Genomic DNA, 27,726 nt, shown 5'->3' with positions numbered 1-27,726 from the left:
AAAGAACTAAATATTGGTTAATATAAATACAAAAGAATATCATGGGGTGTCCTAATTTTTTAACACGATTGTGTGTGCATCACAGCCAGGCACAGGGGAGAAGGCTACTAACATTACATTAGGTAAGACAAAAAGTTTTCACAACATGTAAATTAACTTGTTAATAGCAATCAGCAGTGAAATCGTTGTCGGTGTGCAGCTTTCAAATAATAGACAGGTCCAGTTCGTGTCCGGGTACAGCACGAACTGGACCTGGGTACGGGTCCAAGCTTTCAAATAATTGACTGGTCCGGTTCAGATAGTACATTTCCGGGTCACCTTGGGTTCAGACAAGAATTTTTAGACCCGTGAAAACCTCTAGGTGGAGGTAACCCTGCGCCAGCTCAGCACCACAATAGAGAAGAATGGGAATGCTTACTGAAAACTCTCTCCAGGTATTTTAGAGCTCCTTGGCACTAACAAAGGTTGCATGGACAGGCACTCGGACCCACGGGTAGCAGCCTGACTTCCCTTCAGCTGCTCAACAGCATGTCAAGTCACTCCATGAAAATTACCTCATGATCTACACGTCATATAACTGTGTATTGGGGCTTGTTTAAATCGGTAGCATCTGCTTTAAGTAATCGTGTTACAGTTTTTCTTATATTGTTTGAGTATATGAGGAGCTGCATTTCACAGCAGTCTCGAGTTTGCTAGCACATTGTTATGTTAGGCAGAATATTTAAACTGTCTGCATTGTAGACATTGTAAAGGCAAAATAGTCTGAACTGGCTACTTTAAAATGCTGCTAACGTCTTGATGTCTGATGCGTTTGTTTTTAGGCATTTGTGTCTCGGTGTGCAGCACGTTTGACCGGCTGACATCAATAACGTATTACGTATAATTTTGTAATAAGTTGCTATCCTACTGTACTACTATAAGTCACAGGACCTTTCAGATGTTGTAAAGAAAAACATAACTTATATTCTGTAAAATAGCCATTCGTAGGTTAATATTCTGAAAAAATAATTTAAGCGGTAAGTTTATTTTTTAAACTTAAGTCTCACTGAGTATAAAGATTATAATTACAATTATAGTTTTGCTGGTTTCACACGTGCTCAATATCCGCCCATGACATCTTCGCTGCAGAATTTTGCCGTGCGAAGGTATACGTGACCGCACCTTAAAGGTGCTGTTAGTGATTTTTTAATGGAATAGTATGCAGAAAATATTCCTTCTCCTTGAGATATCCCTGAAATAAGTGTCCTGAGATCTCACCGGTCTCTCTGACAGCACTAGATTGTGTAAACAGCAAACAAAAATGTGACTGTGGTGTTCTTTGATCAGCCAATCAGAAGACTTTGATGTGCTTTCTGCCCATCAATCATTTTGCACGTTCTCATAGTATAGTAGTTGAAGTGGATAATTTGGGTTTAATCTTATATTCAGATTGCCAGCTGAGGGCGCTATTTTAATTCTGTTGTGTTTGACAGCAGAGAGAAGGTGACGTCTACAAATTTTTGGATGGTGTTTTGAAAAGAGGGGACGTGTCTCATTTAATGGCTCAGTCTCGTGGAAGTTTGCTTAAAATCACTTACAGCACCTTTAAGAATGAACTGTGACCATAAAAAGTGTTGGTTATTTGCATGCACTGTCTGCGCTGGTTTATTCACTAAAAAGGAAATATTCTGATCAGGCAACGATGCATGCGTGTCCACAAAATCTATGCTGAAAGCAATTTGCATGTGCAATTCATACCTTGCGGCCGATTCGGAGTGCTTTATAGTGGAGGATGCAGCAGAAAACAGTGTTCTGACACTTTGGTGGGATTGAACAGCATCACTCCCTACTGTGGTCCAGACACCTGAATCATCTCTTTAACATGCCTAAAGTGCACTTCATCTCACACAAATACTTAAAAGCTAATCCACCTAGAAAATAAGTCCAAACTCTAAAGGATAATTTAGAAAACTTTAATGATCAAATAATAAACATTTTAAAAGGAATAATTAATGTGTTAGCTTTAAAATACAGAACCCTTCAAGGAAGTTCTCCCAAAAACCAAAATTCTCATCATTTATCAACCCTCACGCCATCCCTGATGTGAATGACTTTCTTCTGCAGAACATAATTAACATGCGTTAAACCACTGGAGTCTTATGGATTACTTTTATGCTGCCTTTGTTCCTTTTGGAGCTGCAAAGTTTTGGTCAAAATTAATTTGCATTGTCAGGGTTTTTACCATCATGCCTGGGTAGCTCAGCGAGTTAAGACGCTGACTACCACCCCTGGAGTTGTGAGTTCGAATCCAGGGTGTGCTGGGTGACTCCAGCTGAGTCTTCTAAGAAACTAAATTGGCCCGGTTGCTAGGGAGGGGAGAGTCACATGGGTCATTTGTGGTCACAATAATGTGGTTCACTCTCAGAGGGGCACGTAATGAGTTGTGTGTAGATGTTGCAAAGAATAGTTTGAAGCCTCCACACATGCTATGTCTCCGCGGTAATGCGCTCAACCCACGTGATAAGATACGCAAATTTATGGTCTCAGACACAGAGGCAACTGAGCTTCGTTCTCCGCCACCCAGATTGAGGCAAGTCACTAAAGCCACCATGAAGACTTAAAGAGCGTATTGGGAATTCCAAATAATCTAAAATATAAAAAAGACACTTTACAGATATAAATTCATAAATAAATCATATTAACCTCAGTCATCCCGCCATTTTTTGCCCATGTGTTTTCACAAGGATCAAAGATTTAGTGACTGAGTTTGAGAGAACAGACTTGCTACTAAATCAGTTGTGATGTGTAATATACAGTAGGTAGATTTTAGGCCTAATCTGTGAATTAACAATGTGAATATTACATGAAATCAGACAACCCAAACAAGACCAACACTGACTGATATACAAAGAACAAAAACACCTGTATGGTTCAGAAATTAGACATGTAACAGGTGTTTGAGGATGATATGAAGTAGACGGTTTCAAATATTAATCTTCACCCAGCAGCTGAACAGCTCTGATAGTAATATCCTAATAGCTATAGTGATATTGCTTCTTTTCATATCAAATGCATTATCATGTTGAATTAATGGTTACATTTTGAAAAATTACCTAATTACATTTATACTTACGTTTTGGATCCGCTTGTGATTGTCCAGACACGAGTATAACTGGGGTTTAACAAAGTTTATTACTTCTCATTCGGCACTTCATCTCAAAAGGCGGATTAATGAGAGAATATAGAGCTTTAACTAAAGATTATTTTTATAATCAATTAATCTAACAATTATTAAAACGATTGTTCTGCGATTATTGCAACAATTAATCAATAGCTCTTAACCAATTATTCAGCATGTGCCCCGGCTTAAAAGGTTGTATTAAACGTGCTTACTAAAAAGAGGAAAATATTATCTTTTAAAAATACCTCTAAATGACATTCACTGAAATTATGTTTTCCATTTAAAATAGTCTAAAAATCCTTAAAACGATATACATAAGCAACATATAATTTCACTCACATCATATCATTTCTTCCATCTTTAACTCACAAAAAAACCCTCTCATATTAATAAAGCTACGTATTGCCATGATAAGAAATGTACAGTGACACAAAGTCACGAGCCAATACATTATAATCTAGCTGCATTAAGAGTGTGCACTCGAGGGATGAATGTCCCAGCGACAGTGTGTGTATCAGACAGATGCAGTTTCAATCTCTCCCCCTTAGATCGGGCATTCGCGCAACTCATAAGAGGCGCTGACAGAGAAATGCCAGAGTCGGAGTTTGTAGTTAATTACATGACCTGCTTCTGTATTATTTGAAATTTAATAAAGCTATAATGCATTTAAAATGTAAAAAAAATGCATTTAAAGAGCTCCGACTCCACGTATTCCACAACGAGAGTGCTTCTGTATATACTTATTTGGTATTTTTGTATAATTCCCCTTGTACTTTGCGATCAACATAAGCTGAAGATGTTTGGAAAGTTTAGAGTGCATCTGGACTGTGATCTGTGTAATTCTTCCTCTCCTCAATCAGGCGTGAACTGCAGTGCTGCGCTCGTGCGTCATCGTTACAGTTTGTGATCCTATGGTACTATTCGAATTGTGTCGACAATTTTTTTTTTATTGTCGTCGATAACGGCGACTAATCGTTTCAGTCCAAAGAGAATGTGTTCATTTTTACAGTGGGAATAAAACTAGTGCTCTGTCCCTTTACGAGAGCACATGCATGTTAAACAGTCTATGCTGCACGGAGAGAGATGATGATGAGACGAATGCATGGCGAGACATACTTTTTTAGTCCTATAGAAAGAAACTGTTGATTTCTTGTGTTCCAATGTGTGGATTACTAATTTTCACAAGCATGTAAAAATAAAATTTGGGGATTTTTCGCACTGTGAACACGGAATGTGTGGGGATACTTAAAATGTTGCAAAACATGTTAAAACCCCCTACAAAATTCATGAAGTGGGGTTTTTTCCTGCCATTTTCTACACATTGGTAATAGCTGCTGCTAAGACACTTGGAAAAGAGCGAGGACAGTGGTAGGAGTGCGCTTCGCACAATCTCAAGACTGTGTTTAGGCGCATCCAGTAAATTATGCATTTGCGCATCTTTGCTAGATAAATATGCATACGCTCGCTTCGTTCGCTCTGTGTAATTTCTTTGCTCTCTCGCACACTCCCCCAGGCCATCTAGCAGACCTTATTGTCAAGCCCTGATTGTATGGACCAACAGAGTAGAGATGCTCCTCTAAAAATCTTCCAAAGTAAAATGTATTTAAATTTGTATAATTACAAAATATAAAATGTATTATATGTTACAAAGTAAAAACAAATTCAGTGGTAACTGACAGCAAGCCACAGAATCTATTGGTAGAACTCATATTGCATTTAATACAGAATGTTCCTTTGAACTAGATTTGAACAGAGCACATTGAATTCACCAATTGTACCATCCATACCAACAACAATTTACACATCAAAACAGTTTCAATATCCTTCTACTTATGCCAAGTTAATGCAAAGGTTCTTGCTGCTTGAGTGAGGTCAGTATATCTACAGAGCATGTCTGAGGCATACACTTTCAAAAGCAACATGGTATGCTTACCTTCTCTGTCCAGAAAGGGCATCTGAGGGGGTGCGCTGCCCTGCCCTAAGACAAGGAAAGAGGGGACCTCCAGAAGTAAATATCAAAACATACCATCCGCATTAATGTATATCAATTCAATACCATTTTCCAATAAAAGCTCTTGCGTTACACTTTAATACATTTTATATATATATATATATATATATATATATATATATATATATATATATATATATATATTATGGTATGCATGAGGAAAAATACAAAATCACAGAACACATACACAGTAATGTTGTACTTACCACTGAAAAGCATTGTAATGGAAGTAAACCAAACCAAGGCCGTATAAAAAGGCAGCATTCTGAAATAAACCAAGACAGAAGGCAAGTTAGAAACAAGTATTTAATATTTTAATCTTTAGTTGAAATAAGCACATTTTTCAGGCAAGGGTGTGCATGTAAAAGTTGCATCAATGGAAACCTGACGGCAGGCCTGACACATCCGCACTCTTCAGGGAACTGTACTGCCTGTGCCACCTTTTGGTTTAAACATGTGCTCAATAGCCAATGTCTTTTCCTCCCACAAACACAAAAGGTCATATAACGTGCAAGAGAATACAGATCAATGAAACAATTATCACAAATTATCCTATTATCTATGTGCACAGAGTAAAAGTGCCTCAAAACTGAAAGCCACTGTGGCTAGTCTTCCCAGTAGGGATGCACCGAAATGAAAATTCTGGGCCAAAACCGAAAATCCAGGATGCACTTGGCCGAAAAATGAAACAGGCTTTTTTTTAACCGTTTGACTGACAGACAGACAGACAGACTGACTGACAGACTGACTGACAGACTGACTGACTGACTGACTGACTGACTGACTGACAGACTGACAGACTGACAGACTGACTGACAGACAGACAAACAGACATACATACATACACACTTTTTTTTTGTGTGTATAATTGTATTAATATTATACTTTTTCATTAATTTCATGAATCTGAATTTAAAAAAAAAAACTACAAACCAATAAAATAAAATCACACTTTTATTGAAAGTAACACACCAAAATTGGACAGAAAATATATTAAAACAATATTAAATATTATTCTTCATTCAGTTCTGTAACAAATTATACAGATTTTATTAACAATTATCAAAATAATGTTAAGTTTTAGAAAACTACTATATGCAAAACAACAGTAATGAACTTAGCTAGCATCTTTCAAAAAGTTTAAATATGCCATTTTAATTAAAACAACCGGCAAAACACAGAATGGCAGAAGGCTCTATTCTGTTTATGTACATCTTGCTGCAGTAGTTTGGGTGGCATTCCAAACTGTATTTGCAAAGCTTGTAATCGGGAATAAGCAAGCAGAGAATGCTTGAAGTGACCCACAATTTTTTCACAAGTTATTTCTGATATGTGGTAAAACTTAGGGCTGGGATGTCTGTGGTTATGAGCTCATGAACGTGTTTTGCAATATGGTCAAATTTCAGGTAGACATGTTTCTGCAAAATAACGTCTGCTTGACAGTGTGTAACGCGGCTCAATATGTTGTATGAGCCTATGAAATCCAATGTCTTCCACAACAGAGAATGGCTGGTCATCTAAGGCAATGAATTCCATTATTTTCTCTGTAATGCCACGTGCTTTGGCACTATCATTTGCAAATTTCTTAGCCTTTTTAAAGACTGTGGTGACCGATGGTGTTGTTGTGCTAGTAGGGGTACTTTTAAGCATTGTTGTTTTGCTGGACTCTATACATTGAATTGGATGTCGTGATTTTAGGAGGTGTATCAAACCTGTCGTGGAAAAATTCTTCGGCACCGTACACCCTCTTGAAATTTCTGCTGAACAAACACTGCAGATCGCAAATTTTATGTCCTTATCAGAACATTTAAAGAATTACCACACTGCTGACATGATCGGCCTTTGTTGGGTAGCGCCGTGATAAGGGCTAGATCGAGCCAGAGTGAAATCTGAGCACTGAGGGGAAGGGCGAGGAGGTATATTTTTGGCTCATATTTTCTGCCTTTTTTCCCCTCTTTCGGCCAAAATTTCATTAGATGATATGGCTAGTTAACTAAACAAATTTAAAAAAGCACTAGTTGTAAACTATTGGAATAGAAATCCAAGTTACTATTGGTAACAACTCATACGGTCCAGTTCAAAATGTTCAGAGCATCACTGTTTTACCTCATTAGGTCAGCGGTAAAAAGGCTGTGTTTAATAAGTAAATCTATAAAATGCACGCATTATTGCTCCTGCGCATTATTGAATGGCGTTGCTCCGTTTACACACACTTGCAGCTATTTTTAGCCTTCACTGCAAGTGTGTGTAAACGGAGCAACGCCATTCAATAATGCGCAGGAGCAATAATGCGTGCATTTTATAGATTTACTTATTAAACACAGCCTTGTGATTCACAGAGCTATCGCACGTCTTCAAGTGGCTTTGAATAAAATGCACGAGTAATGTGAACCACTTTAACTGTGTTTTTATGGTATTTTTGAACACTTATATAAGATTTGCTTCAACTTTTGCAACTTTTAATTAAACTTTTTACCAAGTACTAAAAAACAAAACCTAAATAAACAAGCATACAATAGAATGCATAAAAAAACATTTCCAAACAAATGTGCAAAGTGCTCTTATTAATAAAGCTGCATTTCGCCATTTTTCTTCATGATAAGAAATGCATATGGACATATATATAGATATTATGATTAAATAAGTCGCGAGCAATCGCATTCTAATCTAGCGTTCTAAAACCATGGAACCCTACCACACAAACACTCCACTGTCATAACTCCCCGATTGAACTCTCAGTAAGGGCTGAGTAATATGTAAAATTGTTTTGCCAAGCAAAATAAATTTAACTGACTAAAGATGTGTAACGACAGTTGACAAGTTGATTAGTGAGGTAGACCATGTTTATCTATTTTTGTTCAGTTTTGAAATGTTTAATAATGGTGCTACTAGTACCACGGTGGTCGACTAATCGACTAGTCATCCAACAAATAACTAATCGATTAGTGGGGTCAACAACTAACATCAATATTTTTTGTGGTGGTGATTTTAATGGGAGATGCAATTCTGCTGTGAGTAATGTTCCCATATTTGTGAGGTGCTTAAGAGAGATTAAAGTCTTTTGCTGATTCTGTTTGACACTGCTTAAATAAATAGCTCCAGTAAAAAATGGTTAACCTGTTTTATGTCATGAACTAGACACATACCCGCAATATTATACTGCAGTTCTGCACTTTTGAATGTGCAGCGAGGATCACCTTGAGACTCCAAAGCTCTTTGTTTATATTGAAGAGCATCATTTTGGGTTCAGGATACACATAAGTGGTTTTGTGCCGCTCTGTATTGTAGCCTCTTAATTCCTTCTTCTCTTTGTGCAATAAGATGTTAGTTATTTAGCTTTATTTTTATATACTTTTAGCTGTCTTGAAGTGCTCAGTGCTGGGCTTAGCATCCGTATTTCCCTCCAAAACGCATCTGATCGAGGTCACATGAACATAATGGAGCCTACTTATACATTATTATCTTTAACACCAACTAGTCAATAAGTCATTCAAACAACCACTGTGGTAGTTTTGCACATCTTTAGCTGCTAGAGCCATACATATACAGAGGAAACTTTTTTTGGCCAGAGTGTTGCATCTCATGCATTTTGTTTTTATCTGTTTTTTTGTTGTTGTTTTTTTTTTTTTTTACAGTATAGTCTCCCTGTAACTCTACTGGGGCATTGGGACCCACACAGGCCCTGCTGGCCTTACAAACACCTCTCACTAAAACGTAGTTTTCCCAAGGTGGTCTTCCAGCCAGGTACTAGAAAAGCTCAACCCTGCTGAGCATCAGTGGGTACACAGGTGCGAGCTGCTGGCAATAGCAGGGCTCGACAAAAGGACTGCCCTATTGCCCAGAGCAAGTGTGAGAGATTAGTGCCAGTTGCTAGAACTGTCAGTTGCCCGATCGGGCTAGTCCAGCATTTATAACATTAGTGCCAGCAAACAACAAGCGAGAGAGCACAAAAATTACACTGAGCAAATAATGTATAGTAACCGATGATCAAGTGCAATTCTATTTAGCTCGCAAAGATGCATGAGAGTATAATGTACTGGACGCACTAAGGCACAGTTGCGTGCACGCATAAGAACATGCAGACACAGAGCGCAATCTCCAAGCACTGTCCTCGCTCTTTTCCAAGTATCACAGTATTAACAATGTGAAGAAAATAGCATGTCTTGCACAACATTTTAAGTAGGCCTGTCCCCGCACATTCCATGTTCATAGTGCTCGAAATCCCCACATTTTGTTTTTACATGTTGGTGAAAAGTAAATCTACACATTGGAACACAAGAAATCAACAATTTCTTTCTATAGGACTAAAAAAGTATGTCTCGCCATGCATTCGTCTCATCATCATCACTCTCCGTGCAGCATAGAATGTTTAACATGCATGTGCTCTCGTAAAGGGACAGAGCGCTAGTTTTATTCCCACTGTAAAAAAAAAAAGAAACTTCTCACACCTGCACAAATCATACACAGCTGTCTAACTGCTGAGACAGAACATTTAACCCCTTCAGAGCAGGCACAAATTTAAAAATTGCCTTCATTCTGAGAGCTATGTATACAAGTATCGACTCCTAAACGGAGGTAAAAAATAAAATAAAAACAAAAACAGCTTTGCAGAAAGTAGAAAATCTTTGACTTCTACAGCTGCAGTCTGTAATGTTTCCACTCGCAGACTTTCAATTTGGTTGTCCAAACTAAACAGTGCAAAAATTTGATTTATAGTGGTTAGGAACAGCCTAATAACTCAAAGGATTTAAAACACTAATTATGTTTCCTATAATGAAAATAACTTTGATTTCTCTAATCAGGTTGCCTTGCATTCTAATAAAGACCATGCAATTTGAATCATGTTGGAGTACATTCCAAAGTTGACAATTTAAATTGCGAATCATCCATAATTTTGATAAAAAAAAACAAAAAAACAATTGCAATATCGCCCAGCCCTACTGGAATGCAACTTCTATTAGCCGTATGCTGATGCACAATTCGAAAGTAGCGTGAACAAATGATACTGCTATCGCTGTTACTAACTTTAAAACTAGCGGGTTGATGTTGCATGTCGGAAATCCAGTGACGATTATTCCTGACCAATCAGTGATCTGCAGGATTTTTATGTCATATTTAGTATCGGATCAGCTGGAACCCCAACCACGGTGGTACTAAAATAGTATCAAGTACCAGGTACAATCCACAGTGGAAAACCACAAAAAAGCGAATCTCTCACCTTCCAGTAGTCTGACTGTAAACCATAGTATCTCTGGTATGCAGATAAAGCTGAGGAGAAAACAATAAAGAAACTAATTTAGACTGATGACCAGATTAAGACAATAGAGACTATATATATGATTCCTGAGAGCTCAGAACTCACCTTTAGGGTAATCTTCCAGTAAAAGGTTGAAGTGACCTAACTGGCAAAACACCTCTGGCTCCACTTTTCCTTCAGCTTTTAAAATGTAGACGTCATAGTAACGAACAGCCTGTAAAGAGAATGAATATTGAACAATCAACATCTGGATGTGCACCTGGGAAACAGGACAAACCAATTGCTACTTCATCCTTTTAAACCCCTTTTTTTCACGGTCCACATAATTTTACATTATTGGCAAATTAACCATACAGACACAGAGTAACAGGAAACAGCACTGTACTATATATGTCTAATGAGTAAGACAATAAAAACAAATTCAATGAGAGCTGGTTTTATGCACAGAGGCTGTTTTGAGTGACAATAAGTAACAATCCTTGTTGTAAGATAAGGCTGATATATAATGTAGCTTAACAAAAGATTCAAAGTGTATGCAACTAATAAAACGAGTTGTATAAGTAGGGATCAGTGGCGTTTATAAAAAACATTTGTCTATGCGCATCCATTTTCATTCAATTATTATATTGTTATTAAAAGGCCCTGTAACAAATGGTTCAAATAATGGTCAACTCAAAGTCTAAGGCATCATGTTGTCATTGTAAAGACTTGCTAGCTAACTTTTATTTTGGGGGGGTGGGGGACTCTTTAAAAAGTGTTGTCTCTCTGCTAATCCAGCAAATGAAGTGTTAACAACTATTTTCATTGAAACTTGCTTAACCATGTATTAGCATAGCATTTTTAATACATGGTTTCAAATAGATATTAAAAATAACTTTTAAAAACCTGTGTCAAGACCCTGCATACTCTTCCATTCAGTTGCACTCCATAAAGTCCATATGCTTGTTTCTGTAGCTAAACATGGCGGTGGCAATGCAAAGATCATGGGTTCGAATTCCCAGAAAACATGCAAACTGAACAATTTATACCTTGAATAAAGTGTCTGCCAAATGCATTTATAGCAATTTGAAAGGAAGAATGCATCATGCGTGCTAACACCTCCTCATCACTGACCCTCAACACTGGAGCCCCGCAGGGCTGTGTTCTTAGCCCTCTCCTGTATTCCCTATACACGCATGACTGTGTGGCAACACATAGCTCCAATACCATCATTAAGTTTGCTGACGATACGACGGTGGTAGGTCTGATCACTGACAATGATGAAAGAGCCTACTGAGAGGTGGTGCACACTCTGACACGCTGGTGTCAGGAGCACAACCTCTCCCTCAACGTCAGTAAAACCAAGGAGCTTGTAGTGGACTTCAGGAGAAAAGACCGGTAGAGAGAGTCAGCAGTTTCAAGTTCCCTAACCGTTGTGAAGAAGGCTCACAAGCGCCTCTTCTTCCTGAGACGGCTGAGGAAGTTTGGAATGAACCAACACATCCTCACACGGTTCTACACCAGCACTGTAGAGAGCATTCTGACTGGCTGCATCACCGCCTGGTACGGCAATAGCACCGCCCACAACTGCAAAGCCCTGCAAAGGGTGGTGCGAACTGCCAGAAACATCATCGGAGGTGAGCTTCCCTCCCTCCAGGACATATACACAACGCGGTGTGAAAAAAGCTCGGAGGATCATCAGAGACTCCAGCCACCCGAGTCATGGTCTGTTCTCACTGCTACCATCAGGCAGGCGGTATCGCAACATCAGGACCCGCACCAGCCGACTACATGACAGCTTCTTCCCCCAAGCAGTCAGACTGTTGAACACTTGATCTATCAGGATCAATAATTAGCACTGCACTTTATTATTCTATAATCTCACACTGGACTGTCAACATATTCTCCTCAATTCAACTACTTATATATATTTCACATACTCCCACTTATTGTATATTGTGTATTCTATATTGTGTGTATTGTTTACTGTGCATTGTATATAATTATTGTGTTGTGTATGTGTACATTTGATTTGTAAATTGTGTTGTGTAAGTATGTTGTTTATTGTAATTGGTATATGTCTCGTCACTGTCATGACTGCTATGTTGCTCGGAACTGCACACAAGAATTTCACCTACTGTTGCACTTGTGTACATGGTAGTGTGACAATAAAGTGATTTGATTTGCCAGAGTAAATCAATCCAAGATGAATCCAAGGTGAATTCAAGAATAATGCCATAGTAATAATTATAGTAAAATCAGTGCCACTTTCTGACATGTGGGTGTTAAGTCACATCATGCATGATAATGAGAAGTATATTTACACTAAAAAAAAGTTACATACTTGAGCTTTAATATTTACTTATGAACTTTCTTTTTAAAAACACTACATGTAACAAGCTTAAAGTCACACTGAAGTGCCTTGACGAGCACTGCTCGATTCGCTGTTTTGATGCATTTACTACTGAAACAGGAAGTGGGGGCAGGACATGTCGAAAGACTTGTCCCCTTTTAAAAATAGCTAATCATGACATCTCCTAGTGTGATTATTAAACCGCAAAATGCTGCAATCTTAGCTTTAAATGAATGTGTGAAGCAGACCGCTCATACACTGGTAACTCCACAGAATATGAGAACTATCATTGCATGCGAGATGACAGCACTAATCCACACTGAAGTGTAATTTTTATATAAATTATATAATTAAAATCACAGCATTTGCACTTTAATGATCTAGGTCACACTGTTTATATGGAGAAGTTAAACTTCTGTCAAAAACACATATCAAAATAAAAGCACGATTCATGATAAAAAGCTAAATGCCTGAAATTGAAGAAATGGCAACAGAAATCTATTAAACTGTATAGTAAAATGTAATCCTCACTGTTGAAAAAAGTACAACAAATGAAATATAAATAATAATGATTGCAATAATAAAAACAATTATGCAATATATCACAAGCAAGAGTACTTTTGTACTGAATAAAAGTTGTGTTAAAAATGCAATGGTAAGTAATTGTTCTATTTTTTACTTGTTAAAAGTTTTAAAAAATTTAAGGAAAACCTTTGATTATAAAACATTTTGATAATGAAATAAAAAACTTTAAAACATGGAATTCAGGAAAAATAATAAAAAAATAAATAAAAGGATTTTGGGGAAAAATAAATCAGATTCAGCAGGGCCGTGCTTAAAAACAACAAGTGTTGAAGGAAACGCATTCAAATTAGGACTGCACAATTTGGACAAAAATATTGCGATTATTTTGAAAATTATTGCGATTGCGATTTGAACTGCGATTATGATGTTAATGTTTTCCACATGTTCAACTGCAAAAAGGCTACTGGGGTTTTCACACTTGAGCCCTCTTAAAAAGAACCAAACTGAGACCTTTTTTCAGTTCAACCACAAACAAATAAATATATAAACAGTGAAAAAGTCTTCTTCATATCCAAATGTTTCCATTTTGTGACAGGATCTCAGCAAACTAATCATCATAATTCGTTTTTGAAACAGTCAACTTAAATATTTGGGATGCTCCAATCAGGATTTAACATCCGACACTGATTTCCAATTTTCTTTTAATCTTATCAATCGATGCTGATCATTTAAGTTTTATCAGCAGCTCTGTCAAAACTGGTTACATGTAAGCTTTCTGCTCAATGTCACTGTTAACTAAATTTCCCTGTTTCTCTCTGGATCCCTGTCCCCAACCATAGTTGTTGCCTAGTTTTCCTGTCACAAATAATGTTGGTTGATTGAATAATTCAGCATACACAAAATATAAATGTTACGCTTTATTCTAGGCCTTAAAAACTAGTAGGCTTATACAAACTATTCTTTACTGTATATAAGAGCTCAGAGCACTTTTGTTACTCTAAGCATGAGAGGGAGTTGTGGAGCACAGAACCGCTCTGAAAACACTGTAATAATGCTCTGACTTAATATAGACTGGACAGAGCAGCGCAAATAAACTTTGAAGCAAGCAGACTATTTATTTAATTAAATCGCAGCCTTTTGCAATTTAACCTGTTAACCTGCACCCCCACTCAGGGGCTCACAGCTGAAAATGACATACCTGAATTAAAATAAATATAGCTCCTGAGAACAGTGTACCACAGGCACAATTAAGGTCTCTTTGGAAAGAAGACACTTGGCACTCTACTAACGATCAATCAGAGTTGATAATGCTCAAATAAAAAGTTATAAAAGTTGAAGTGCCTCATAAATAATGTGAACTTCAAAAAATGTTTTATTATTTCATGTATAAATATATAAAAATAGATCTGGAGGAATCCAATTAGGTAAATAATTGAAAGCCACAAGTCTCATCAGTTTATATTTCAAATTTGAGTAAGATATAATGAAAAATGGGGTCCCTGCAAGCTTTTTTTTTCCAAGACTATGTCAGTTCCCTTTCTCCCTCCCCCTGCCCGAGGCACATCCCCAGAAATGACATCCCCAAACTAAAATAATTGTAGTTACTGAACAATTTGCTCTAAATGCACAATTTAGACATATTTAAAAAGAAGACACTTTGGAGTTTATTACCCAAATGTAAAAGTTGAAAAAACTTACACAGACAAAAATGTATAGAATTTAAAGTGTCTTGAAGATAATTTGTACTGCAAGTAACATTTCATTATTTTATGAAAAAATAAATGAAAACAAACCTGGAGGAATCCAGTTAGGTAATTGATTGAAAGCCACAAGTCTCATCAGTTTATATTTCACATTTGAGGAAGATATTATGAAAAATGAGATTTCTGCAATATTTTTTCCAAGACTATGTCCAGGTACCAAGAAGCCTCCTAGGATACCTCAAAAAGCAACCTAATGACCAAATGTTATGAAGGGTACTGCAAGCTATTTTAGTCATCATATACACTGTCCCATGCTTTTTCAATTATAAAATAATCCACACAACCATAAGACTTTATATAAGTGATTTATTTGCACAACAGAACAATAAAAATATAAGTAAAATATTATGAAATATTTAAAAAAAATAAATGTATAAAAAAATAACTGAATTTCTTTGCAACAGAAAAGGCAAAGAAAACAAATTCAAAAATGCTGTTGTCTCTGGCAAAATGCTAAGTCCTGTTTAGTCAGTGCTGGTCATGCCAAACGTCCTCGTCAGTTGAACAGTTCCACTTTTCTTTAGGGGTGCTTGGGGACACAGCGGGTATGGACTTGGTTTTTCTGCTGCTCTTTTTGCCTCTCCCTTTTACTGGTCGATTCAGGTCTAAAACAGCAAGTGCAGATCTTGAAGAATTTAAGAGCTTGCATTTCTTTTCTACTGGTTGGCTGGTGCTTGGATGCCACTCTTCATCTGAAGATTCAACTTGATGGCTGTTGCATGGGAAAGAATGGAAAGATAATTAGCACCGCATGTCAAGTAAATAATTCTGTATAGTTTTTATGTGGCTGGCCATTCAATCAACAATCAAACTGATGGGCAGTCGTTTAGACAGCATGGTGATGGCCAGTGATACAGACAGCATTCATATGGATGGTCAGACATAGAACCAACAATCACACTGATGGCCAGCCATCAGACAGGCCATTTGTTTTATAAGGTAAATGCATTGTGGTCTGAAAAGATGATGCTACTTTATTTCTATTTGTATATATATATATATATATTGGACAATTGTAAAGTTGTTTAGTTATTTCTGTAATTTTTCCTAGCACAAACACACATATATATATATGTGTGTGCTAGGAAAAAATACAGAAAAAATGTAAAGTCTATTTATATTTATACTGTATAGGACAATTGTACAGGTAGTTGTTTCTGTTTTTTTTTCCTAGCACACATACATTATATAGATATATAGTGTGTGTGTGCTAGGACAAAATGACAGAAACAACGAAACAACTGTACAATTATCCAATAAATACAAATAGATAAATAAATACATATAAAGTAGCATTATCTTTTCAGACCACAATGCATTTACCTTATAAATCAAATGGGAAAACAAACACTCTCACACTCACACTCTCTCTCTCTCATAATGTGTGCATGTTACATAGCAACTCACAGATGTAAAATTGGACCATCTTTTCCGTCCTCAAGCATATCACCCTCGGCGCTGTCTTCACTCGCCTCAATTTCGTCATCGCTGCTTCGAGAGATCTCAAATAAAACATCTTCAGCAGAAAAAAAACTTATTTTGACGATCCATTTGATGAGATAATCCGTCCAGTAAGTAAGACACGAAAACAGATGTTGACTGGGGAACCGTCTTTTTACAATGGCTTGTTTGTTGTCAAATGACGGGGGTGTGGTCACAGCCTACGTCGCAGGTTAGCTCCTCAATAGAGAGTGGCTGATTCAAATAAATAAAAAACATCTTGTTCAGCGAGGAATTTAATCTTCCCGGGTATCGTTGGAATCGTGCACTGCTTGGCTACATTTTCTATCAGTCATATAATTTCAATTCTTTCATTGGCTTTCGTTGTAAAGACAAAATAATAGGATCAGCATATCATGACGTCAAAAAAACTGACCGCAGTGTTTGGATATTTTGACCTATATATTGCCTACCTTTGTATTTGTGTGTGTGTGTGCGGTCTTAATTTGTTCATTACACTAAGCAACACACCCATATAACGTTCGGCTACCGGGAGTCTGTTTTTATGCATAATTTTATTGCATAACCGACAAGTATGATACTTCACCCTGAAGAAACTCGATGTAAACAAAGGAATAACCATCGATGTTACAACGTTATTGTTTCTTTGGACTAAAAATGCTCTATGGGATGTTATTCAGTAGACCCTCACCTTTCCGTTCAATCTGGAACTTTTAGCAGTGGATAAGTGTGTGGCTCGTTATTACGACACTACTGGTATGTACTCCGTTTTTGATTACGTGTGTTTTGATCTGTACTGCTTACATAAATGCAAGAAATACATTCGTTATAAGCTTTTCATCGAAAAACAGAGCTCTGTCATCGATGCTTGAGGCTTACACCTTTAAAATGATATAGTTTGCCAAGATTAATAATGTTCTTTCACGTTAAATCTATTCATAAACATTAAACTAGTGGGGGAAAAAAACTCTTCAGTGCGCTGGCGCACTGGCAAAGGTTAACAGGTTAATAATCGCACATGGTCATATAGCGGTTTCGATTAATTGTGCAGCCCTAATTTAAATTTATATTGAAATTTTACTTTAGGCTATAGGACTGTGTTCAATAGCACATATTATTATTAGCAAATTTTTTCTGTGTTATTGAAATTTGTATCAAGAAATTTTGGTACCATGACAACACAAACACACACAGCATATCACAGTCATTGTTTACAATGTTGCGGGAGCCATTGTGCCAATGCAGATGAATGAGAAACAAGTAAAAAATATATATATATTTCACAATACACCAAACATAATGAATAAAAGAACACTCACTCAAACTACATTTAGGAAATCTCCAGCTGCACAAAATAAATAAACTCCAGCCACTTGTCCATGCAACACAAATGCAAATTCTCTGATATTCCTCCCCTTTGAAGTGTAAAAATACAAGCCAGCAGGCACGCAACCAGGGTTGTGTGGGAATAGGGAAGAGGGTTTGGGGAGGGGAGCAACATAAAATATACCTTTTTGCCAAGTTGTTTGCTAATTGCTACAATCATTTCATGAATGACAGAGCTCTGGGTTGAAATTAATCTGGCTATTGGTCAACCATATTGCTCAGCCCTCGTGGCAGGACTTATGTCAGCAGATAAGAGATGTTGCAAATGGGGGGCACAAGTTGTTGTTTCTGATTAAAGATAAAGTGCACAAATAAATCATTTATATTAAAAACAGCAACATCCAATTTTTAATTCATGGTGACTTTAACAAAATTGAATATGAGACAAATAACTTACTAGTACATTATTAATGATTCTTTTTAATTGGCTTGGTAGAATGTTAGAGGTACAAACCAACATAGAAGTACAGAATAAGCCAGTCATCTAAATGTATAAATTATAAAAAAAAATACATTCAGGCAGGTGGTCTTATTTGCTTGTACACACTTGCTTTTAGAGAAACTACGAAACACCTAAAGTCACGAGTTGAACTGAAGGTCACAGAATAAGGTTAAATACACTGGTTCTTTCCGTGTATAAGTCCACAGTCCAGAATACTAAACTCTATTGAAGCAAAACATGTATAGACAAGAACACGGAGCAAAACTTCAAAGCATGTATCTCTCCTGGTGTGCTAAAATACTAAAACAGTCATTAGGCTGCAGATTATGACATACTGGTTGATTGGTGCTCTTTTAAAAAGCTCAGTATGTGCGAATTTAGGTTTTTTTGGAACAAGAATGTGTAAAAAAGTAAAAAGTTAGTTTCATACATATTTGTTCATCTTGAGCCAACATTTCCTTTTTAGATGGACAACATCTAGTAGATAAAATTATTTTGTCACAGTAATTACTAAACCTGTATTCAACACATTAATACATGTTCTGGTGAAACTAAGAGGAAGCATTCATTTAACTGCTGTGCTGACAAGGTCTTTGAAGTGATGGTGTTCCAGATACAACCAGCGTGATTTGACCGACATGGCTAGTTTGCGGGAAGAGTTGCAGTGGAAGGCAGACAGCAAAACAGAGCAGAGCAGAGTGAGAGAAGGATGCACACATCTATCACTAACTGAAGCACCCTGTCAGAGACACCATAGCCTCAAAATATTTCTGGCCCATGGCTGAGATGGTAATTAAGCATTTCTCCTGTCCATCTTATGGCGGAAAACTGCAGAGATATGATGCAACCAATGTTGTCCATTCTGAAGATTTTCTATCATTACGAACAATAATTTCTGGCATTTATTGTGGCTCCAGCTAGGGTTGGGCGATGTCCCCTAAATTGGCAGTTGACGATGTTGACGATGTTGACAGTAAAACATCGCGATGGACGATGATATCGTCGGTGGGGGGGTTAATATAATTTCATATAATTTTCAAAAATGATATGAAAAATTATTATCTCGTTATTTTACTAACCCAACTAATGACTCGTCGACGCTTTATCAGTAGGTTGCACGACACATGAAGCATTTTTTTTTTAGCTTTCACTTAAGAAGAGTTGTGCACTTTTTATTTTAATATATCTCTTTACATAAATACTATTTTCCACTTAAAAACTATAATTTCATTATTTTACTCATTGATGAGCAAAAGGTCGAGGCAGAAATGACCATGACCTGCAGGAAATGGCCATTGATGGGGAAGAGGACCCGCTGACTTGGTGGAAAACGAACAACAAAAGGTTTCCGTTCATGGCAAGATTAGCACGGAAATATCTGTGCATATGTGCTACCAGTACTCCATCAGAACGGGTCTTCAGCACAGCGGGTGGTGTAGTTACTCCAATCCGCAGCTTATTAAAACCAGATAAAGTGAATATGTTGGTAGAAACATCGAAATTTAAACATGGTCTATGGTGAAAGATATTAGACTTCTTTACGCATTTTTCGCCATCCGTTGTGGAGCTAGTCGATTTTGCATATTATTTTTTAAACGTTCATTTGTGTAGTTAATATGACCACTTTACAATATTTCAATAACATAATTTATTTTGTAGCCTGTGCTGAAGTTATTTGTGCTGCTAATTATAAGTGAAATGTTAATGCCGAGTTTCGGTCTGAGTGTTGTTCCCGTTTTCTTGTTCTTTATTTGTTGTTCTTCTATGTTTTAATAAATGTGTGTTATTCATATGCACCTTGTTTCTTTCATTTGATTTGACATTATGGATTTATGGCCAAGGACATTTTTCTTTAAAAGTATTAACCAGACAAAAGTTATTTGGCGTTCAGCTGGTCTGGGTTTATCTTAAACTGCCACTTCAGTGTATACAAGAGCTATGTGACAATGAGCAAGATTTTATGAGACACTACAACTACTAATAATTAATTAATAAAGGCTATTTTCTTGTAGCCTACAACATAAAATATTTTAATCTAAATGTACAGTGTAAGACATGTAAAAAAAAAAAAAAGACAAGAAGCTAACAATGTCAAGATCAATATTTGTGTAGCCTGCCTGACACGGTATTTTCACAGACTAACACGTCACGTCTCTGGCATATACTACAGTATTTAAAATAGCATATATGCATTAGTTATATTCTCAATTTAATTTACAGAGCAATCCCTGCAAAGTTTTTAGGTTAACTATAGAAGAGACTAGGATTAGTGAGTCACACTAGCAAGACTCGCAAAAGGGGGCGTGGCATCACGATGGTGGCTCTACATCGTGATGTTGGTTAGCCATCACGATGGACGATGATATCGTCCATCGGCACAACCCTACAAGGGAGCGTTTGAAAGCAGGACCGGTCCGCTGATAGACGGCTGCTTGTGATTTCAAAAGCTCCCACTCCTGTTTTTCAAAAAAACTTTCAAACGTTCCCATGCATTGATCATTGTAGCCAATCACAGACATATCCGATGGAGCGTGTGAACACAATGGCCAATCAGAGATGTTTACGATTCCGCTCAACAGCGCTCAAAGCATCACATTTTTTTAATTTCAGTACCGACTTGGTACCGAAGTCAGTACTTTTGACAACACTAACCCGCTGTCTTTTTATTTTCAGCTGTTTTTCTTGGATTTTTTACTCAATTTTTCCTACATCCTGGTCACAAGCCAAATGACTGTCATGTTTGTTGACATGTTATCCCTAACTAACTGTGTGCAAGTTTTGTGAATATATATCCTTCTAGTAAAGTTTTAAGATGCCTTTTGGGCAATAGATTTGAAATGGGACGATACTAAAGACAGCTGTAATAGGTCAAAACTGTTTTGAGGTTTGGTCACTTCAAATACATTCAGACATTGGGCTCGTAGATTTTAAAGTTTGCCAGTTGCATGCGGATTTAAAAGGGACATACACGTACAAATATAAAATTTTAAAGAGAATGCATGTACATGCACAAGACCTTCATGAAATTCTTCAGTGTCTGGTGGTGGTGGTGTAGTTGGCTAAAGCACAAAACTGTTAATCAGAAGGTCGCTGGTTCGATCCCCATGGCCAACACCATTGTGTCCTTGAGCAAGGCACTTAACTCCAGGTGGGGATTGTCCCTGTAATAAGTGCACTAAGTCGCTTTGGATAAAAGCGTCTGCCAAATGCATAAATGTAAATATCAACATGCAGGTACAGAGCTATGAGAAGCATGCACATTAGAAACTCAAGTTACAATTATTGCACTACAATATCTAGAATTTACTCTAAACAACATGTTTGTGTGTAATTTAGAGAAACGGTGCACTGGGTTTTAGCACATTCTTTTTCTTCTTTTACTTTTTTGCAGTTTATTATAATTCAGTAATACACAGAAGTAATGATGAATGTATTTCCACATGAAATCAAACACTCTCTGCGACGTGAGAAAGGAAATTAATATTGAATACCACTGCTACCTGTGAATATTGCTACTCTACATACAAATGTGGTATTTTGCTGTTATTATGAAATTTGAGTCTTGAGTAGTAGGAATAGGTGCAAGTGTAACACCACGTGAACTGTCTATTGAAGCTTTGAGTGTTATTTTTTCATTCTGTATTAATTTTAAAACCGATCGGTTGATTAATCGGTTATCGGCAGGTCCTGCTCAACTTAGTTATCGGAATCTGTCAAATCCACTATCGGCCGAACATTGACCCGCTCACATTCTAAACAGCACTGTGGCAGCAGGGGAAGCATTCAGGTTCCTGGGTACTGCCATCTCACATAACCTGAAGTGAGAGACCCACACTGACTCCATTTTGAAAAAGACCCAGCAGAGGTTGTACTTCCTTTGCCAGTTGAGGAAGTTTAACCTGCCACAGGTCGCTGATGATCCAGTTCTACTCTGCAGTCATTGAGTCAGTCCTCTGCACTTCTATAACTGTCTGGTTTGGTTCAACATCAGAAGATTTCTAAGGATAGTTCAGACAGCTGAGATGATTATTAGCATTCCCTACCAACCCTGCTAGAACTGTACATATGCAGAGTGACGAAAAGGGCTGGTAAAATCACTCTTGACCCCATTCACCCTGCACAATTCCTATTTGAACTGTTGCCCTCTGGCCGGCGGTACAGAGCATGAAGCACCAGAACAGCCAGGCACAGGAAGTTTTTTCCCCTCAGGCCATTCACCTCATGAACAGTTAAAACTGTCCCCAAAAACTTTCCTTTGGTCAATACAACCATGTGCAATTTTCAATCCATCGGTTCCTATTTGTATACATATTAAATTTATGTTTTTTAACATATCCTACCTCTTCTTCAATTCATTACCTGTATATCGGTTACATTACATTAATAACTGTATATCGGTTTATAAAATACACTAACATTGTTGCAATATTGTTTATTTCTCTTTTTTTATCTGTCATATATATTTAAGTCACTATATGTATATGTATGCATGTATATACGTTGCACTGGAAGCTTCTGTCACCATGACAAATGCCTTGTGTGTATAAGCATGTTTGGCAATAAAGCTCAGTCTGATTCTGAAACTTAAGATCTTCTCAAAACAATGCTACAAAGAAAATATATATATTTTTAAACTCAAATGAAAAACACTTCTTGAAGAAAATAAATATAAAATAAATATCACTTGTTACAAAATAAATAAATAAAGGACCGAATTAATGCAGAGTTCATCTTTGGGCTTTCATAATATTCTCTCTATCATAAGAGTGCTTTATTTTTGAGGTGGTGAAATAGATTGCTTGTATTACGAGTGATTATCGTCATGCGAACCACAGATGTCGCACCGGTTTAAATTACAAGCTCTTCTTTTTCTTGACCTATTTGGGAGTTGTCCCGTTCTGTGTAGATTTAATTCTCCATTTGGGGTTTCCTGGGTCAGAAAAACTGGGAGAAAATTGATCCCCTCTGAGCTTTCCTACCTCCGGAGCACAAATATCGGAAAGCCTGTTGGATTCACAAGCACATTTGAGCTCCAAAGACAGTGCATGCCACAGTCATGTGAAACATTCTTGTATAAGATGAGAAGAATATTTAACACTTCTAAAGTGACAACCGCACAATGAAGGTCATTAAGTTGGCTTGGGTAGCCATAGAAAAAATGTCAAAGCCTGAAAATCCCTGTCCATGTTTTCTTTCTCAGTCTTACTTGAAGTAGGGCTGGGCGACATGGCAAAAACATGTAATCGTTCTGGTGGGCAGTTTGTTATTAAATTCTACACATGTCTACCACAAAACTAAGACAAGCCACTATTTTAGGGCAGAAATAGCGTTCACTGACATTTGATCAGGTTTATCAATACGCAAATGCATTCATCCATCCAGACCCTGTACAAATGTAGCCTAACAATCAATACTAAAGCGAAGGATGCATCAACTATTAAAACAAATCAAGTAACCAGAAATTATGTCTGCAAATGCAGGAAACCCATGCAACCCCTATGAGTTATAAATCTCAAGAACTCAAATCCACACAATAACCTAAATTAATTTGTTGAACAAAATACAAGTGTTCTAAACCCAAAGGTGAACGATGATAACTTCATTGGAAGCCTGACTGTTGAGGTCAGACTGAAAACAGCCCAGTAGAGTTCATATATCTCTCCTCTCATGCGTTTACGCTTGATTAGCACCATGCTAGCATGTAGCCAGTGCCGGTTAAATCTATGGGATCAGAGCTTTAACATTCCTGATTCGTCTTTAACACTAAAAGAACCGATAGAGTGGTCTAAGATTGGCAAATAAATTCGAAAATTCACAACTTGAAATAATTAGCTCAAATAGCTAAAAGAACACACACACGTAGAGGGTTTCTCATGAACCAAATGAAAGATGCACCTTCTGGCTTAATATAAAGCTGAATAAAAAGACAAGTTGGGTGTTTTATCGGATATTTACAGCAAATGGGATATTCCAATGAAACTTAAATTCCCATGACAGATTAATCCCAACCCATCATTAAAGAGTCACAATGACAATGGGGGAAATGGTTCATAATAGGCGAAGAAAAGCTGCAAGTGATCATGTATCAACGTTAAAAACCTTTCTTGCAACAATCTGGATTAATAATACGTTAAAAACACATTATTAAGTGTCTAGTAATCGGACGATGTGAGGAAAACAAAAGCAGCACAAAGTGAAGTAAGTCTGAGTCGCACGAACCCTAGCACGCAAACTAGACTGATCAGCACTTCAAAAATATCGAATAATTACAAATAATTGCAGCACGAAGCAACTACACACACCATATCACTGGCGAGCCTCGTGTGGACTACATCCTTGTATACCATAAGCAATATCCACTTTATGTGCATTATTAATCTCTGTGCAATACTGCATACTGTGCTTGGCAGCTTTTGCACTGCAGTTTATATCTATTTATCCATCTTTATGTGTGGTGTATTCTGAAGAAAATGATTGACTACTTTTGAATTGCAATTTCGCCAATAGGATTAAATAATGTATCAATTTATCTGCCTCTAGACCCACATTAGTATAACTGTCTCTGTTTTAAGTAATTTTGTTTCCATGTAAAGTCTGGCCGACGGAGCATTACACATTTCCCGTGATTGATATAATATCTGACAAACTGTCTCTAGACCCCCATCAGTGTCATGCACTCTTACCTTTAACAGCAAGGCCTTCGTTCTGGCGCCATCTTCATGAAGCCTCTGAAATCCAAACAGAGTGCTGCAAATAGAAGACAACACAGGCGGTTCCGTGTTACTTTACCTGCACCGCAATCATTTAAAACGCTTAAACGCGAGGAGAAAGGTTATATAAATAAACGAAGGGTCGCCAGTGCAATAAAGGGGCTTTGTCTGACCTGTCTATGCCGGCTAAGCGTTCCCTTTCTTGCGGCGTAAGCTTCGGAAAGTCCTCCTCGGTTTCACTCGCTTTTCCCGCCGCCATTTTCTTTTCCTCATCACCACTACTACTACTACCAGCAGCAGCGCAAGCTACAGCGGCAACCGACACTCCTAACGATTTCATAGACGAAACACTCCAGCAAAATTATTTACGCACCGCAAGCCGAGCACCTTTTGCGTGAATCCAAACGCAAAAACAACAAATTGGAAATCTCCCAAGGAAAATAATTTCCTCTAAACACCCCCTTTTTCACATTGTCCTCTACATAAATGAGTCGCAGTTAGCCAAAATGCACGCAAAACGCACACTGCAGGGTTTGACGGCAAACTGATATTTAATAATATCTCAAACTTGCCCCTAGTCGCCAGCTCAAACTTGTTATAATTGTGTCACTCAAGCAAACCCACGCCGCCGTTGGAACGCCTTCTGTGTAGTTTTGACCAATCAATGCTTTCGATTGTGACCACGTGATTGGCCTTGTCTTGGGATCCATTTTTTTCATATGAACTTTCAAGGGGGAAGGTAAATAACAAACACCCTCAACTTTAAGCCGGATCTTTGCCTGCTGCCGATTGGCTCACCTGGATTTATTATGATTACGTAACACCAACATCAGAAAACCACTGGCATAGATTTGGGGGAGACGGGAGTTACACGTCCCACCCAATGCTGTGAAGGGATGGTTTGTTCACACACACACACACACACACACACACACACACACACACACCACAATCACGCAACTGTCCTTGTTTATAGATTTTTATCAACGCTGAAAGTAATTTCATTTGAGATACCTTGCAATTGCGTGGCTGTGAGTCTCCCTCCATTGTACTAGCTGGTATCGCCCAACTAGACGGCACAGTCACGTGGTACCTGTTACTTTTCTCAGCGCTGGCTGAGAAAGCTCAGTAGTACATATAGTGTCTTTATAAAACACAAATCATATTAGATCTTAGGATCACAACTCATAAATTAATAATAATGCAATGTACCGTAATATGAGATTCTTTATTTTTCTGATATGTCATATGATTTTTTTTTTTAAGTTAGTGTAACTAGGAGGAGGGCGTGATTGTGTATGGCCAGTGATGAATCAGCTGATCAGTGGGAGAGCGAGATAAAGGGAAGCTGGAGGCACCAGTTCAAGAGAGAGATGCACGTGGCTGCGCTGCATGTGTGTCTGTGTCTGTTGTTTGAAGTTCATTTATATCATTAAAGTTTATGTTGACTGTTCAGTCAGTTCCCACCTCCTCCTTGACCACCTTTACCTGTGACAGTGGTACTGAAACCGGGGAGGGAGGAGGTATGCGCTGTTGCAGAATCCTTGCCATCCGCCAGGGGAGCAGCCGCAGCTGTCTCTCTGGGTATGGAGGGGTCGCTGCCAGCTGCTGAGTGCCAGAGGAATCGCTGTCGTCTGCCGATTTATTCTATCTTATCTTAATCTTAAGAAGGGGAAGAGTGGTTCCAGGGGTCAGAGGACTCACTGCCATCTGCCAGGGGAGGAGCGAGATGGCATCCGCCAGATGGCTGAGGAGCGGTTGAGGACCGGGCGACAGTGCGTCTGGGGGCAAGTTCTTCTCTCCCTCATCTCTCTCTGTGAGTCTCCGCTTGCCACACCTTCTCTCGTCTCTCCCCCAAGTTCACAGGAGGCCGGGAGGGCAGCATCTCCCCTCCAGAGATGGTGGGGTGGAGTTAGTCAGACCGGTGGCATCCTGGCCAGGAAGGAGTGTAAAGAGGAGGAGGGCGTGGCCGGGCCATGATTAATCACTTGATCAGCGGGAGAGTGAGATAAAGCAGAGCCAGAAGCGGAGTGGTGGTGGCGTAGTGGCTAAAGCACTGGGCTGTTAATCAGAAGGTCGCAGGTTCTAACCCAGGTTCTAATGGTTGTTGGCCACAACCATTGTGTCCTTGAGCAAGGCACTTAACTCCAGGTTGTTCCGGGGGGGTTGTCCCTGTAATAATTGCACTGTAAGTCGCTTTGGATAAAAGCGTCTGCCAAATGCATAAATGTAAATGTAAATGTAAATGCAGAAGCGCCAGTTTGAGAGGGAGAGAGACGCACGTGGCCATGAGCATGTGTGTCTATGCTTGTTTATGTTTCATATTGTTTTAACATAATTGAAGTTAATTTATATAATTAAGTGGAGTGGTAGTAGCGTAGTAGGCTAAAGCACATACCTGTTAAACAGAAGGTTGCTGGTTCGATCCCCACAGACACCACAATTGTGTCCTTGAGCAAGGCACTTAATTCCAGGTTGCTCCAGGGGGATTGTCCCTGTAATAAGTGCACTGTAAGTCGCTTTGGATAAAAGCGTCTGCCAAATGCATAAATGTAAATGTCAATTTGAATTAAAGTTTATGTTGACTGTTCAGCTGGTTCCCACCTCCTCCTTGCCCACCTTTATCTGTTACAGTTACAATGTTATGTCTTGAAATTAAAGTGCAATACAAAATGTTTA

At 38.0% G+C, this 27,726-nt stretch overlaps 1 protein-coding gene across 3 annotated transcripts in view; it reads right to left on the bottom strand.

Annotated features, from left to right (window-relative positions):
- kdm6a (lysine (K)-specific demethylase 6A) overlaps window positions 1-25,679 on the bottom strand; it is a 76,922-nt gene extending 51,243 nt beyond the window's left edge. For all 3 annotated transcript variants that reach the window (XM_052142225.1, XM_052142226.1, XM_052142227.1), the window contains exons 1-6: window positions 25,221-25,679; window positions 25,021-25,084; window positions 10,534-10,642; window positions 10,390-10,439; window positions 5,378-5,436; window positions 5,094-5,138 (exon numbers count right to left, since the gene is read on the bottom strand). In XM_052142225.1, the coding sequence (XP_051998185.1) occupies window positions 5,094-5,138; window positions 5,378-5,436; window positions 10,390-10,439; window positions 10,534-10,642; window positions 25,021-25,084; window positions 25,221-25,387 (494 nt within the window). In that variant the 5' untranslated portion in view covers window positions 25,388-25,679. The remainder of the gene's footprint in view (window positions 1-5,093; window positions 5,139-5,377; window positions 5,437-10,389; window positions 10,440-10,533; window positions 10,643-25,020; window positions 25,085-25,220) is intronic.
- Between the last annotated feature and the right edge of the window lie 2,047 nt (window positions 25,680-27,726).

Source organism: Xyrauchen texanus, chromosome 14, assembly GCF_025860055.1.
Source record: "Xyrauchen texanus isolate HMW12.3.18 chromosome 14, RBS_HiC_50CHRs, whole genome shotgun sequence".
NCBI lineage: Eukaryota > Metazoa > Chordata > Actinopteri > Cypriniformes > Catostomidae > Xyrauchen > Xyrauchen texanus.
Note: the sequence above shows the minus strand (reverse complement) of the source record. Positions and strands in the feature narration are given on the sequence as shown.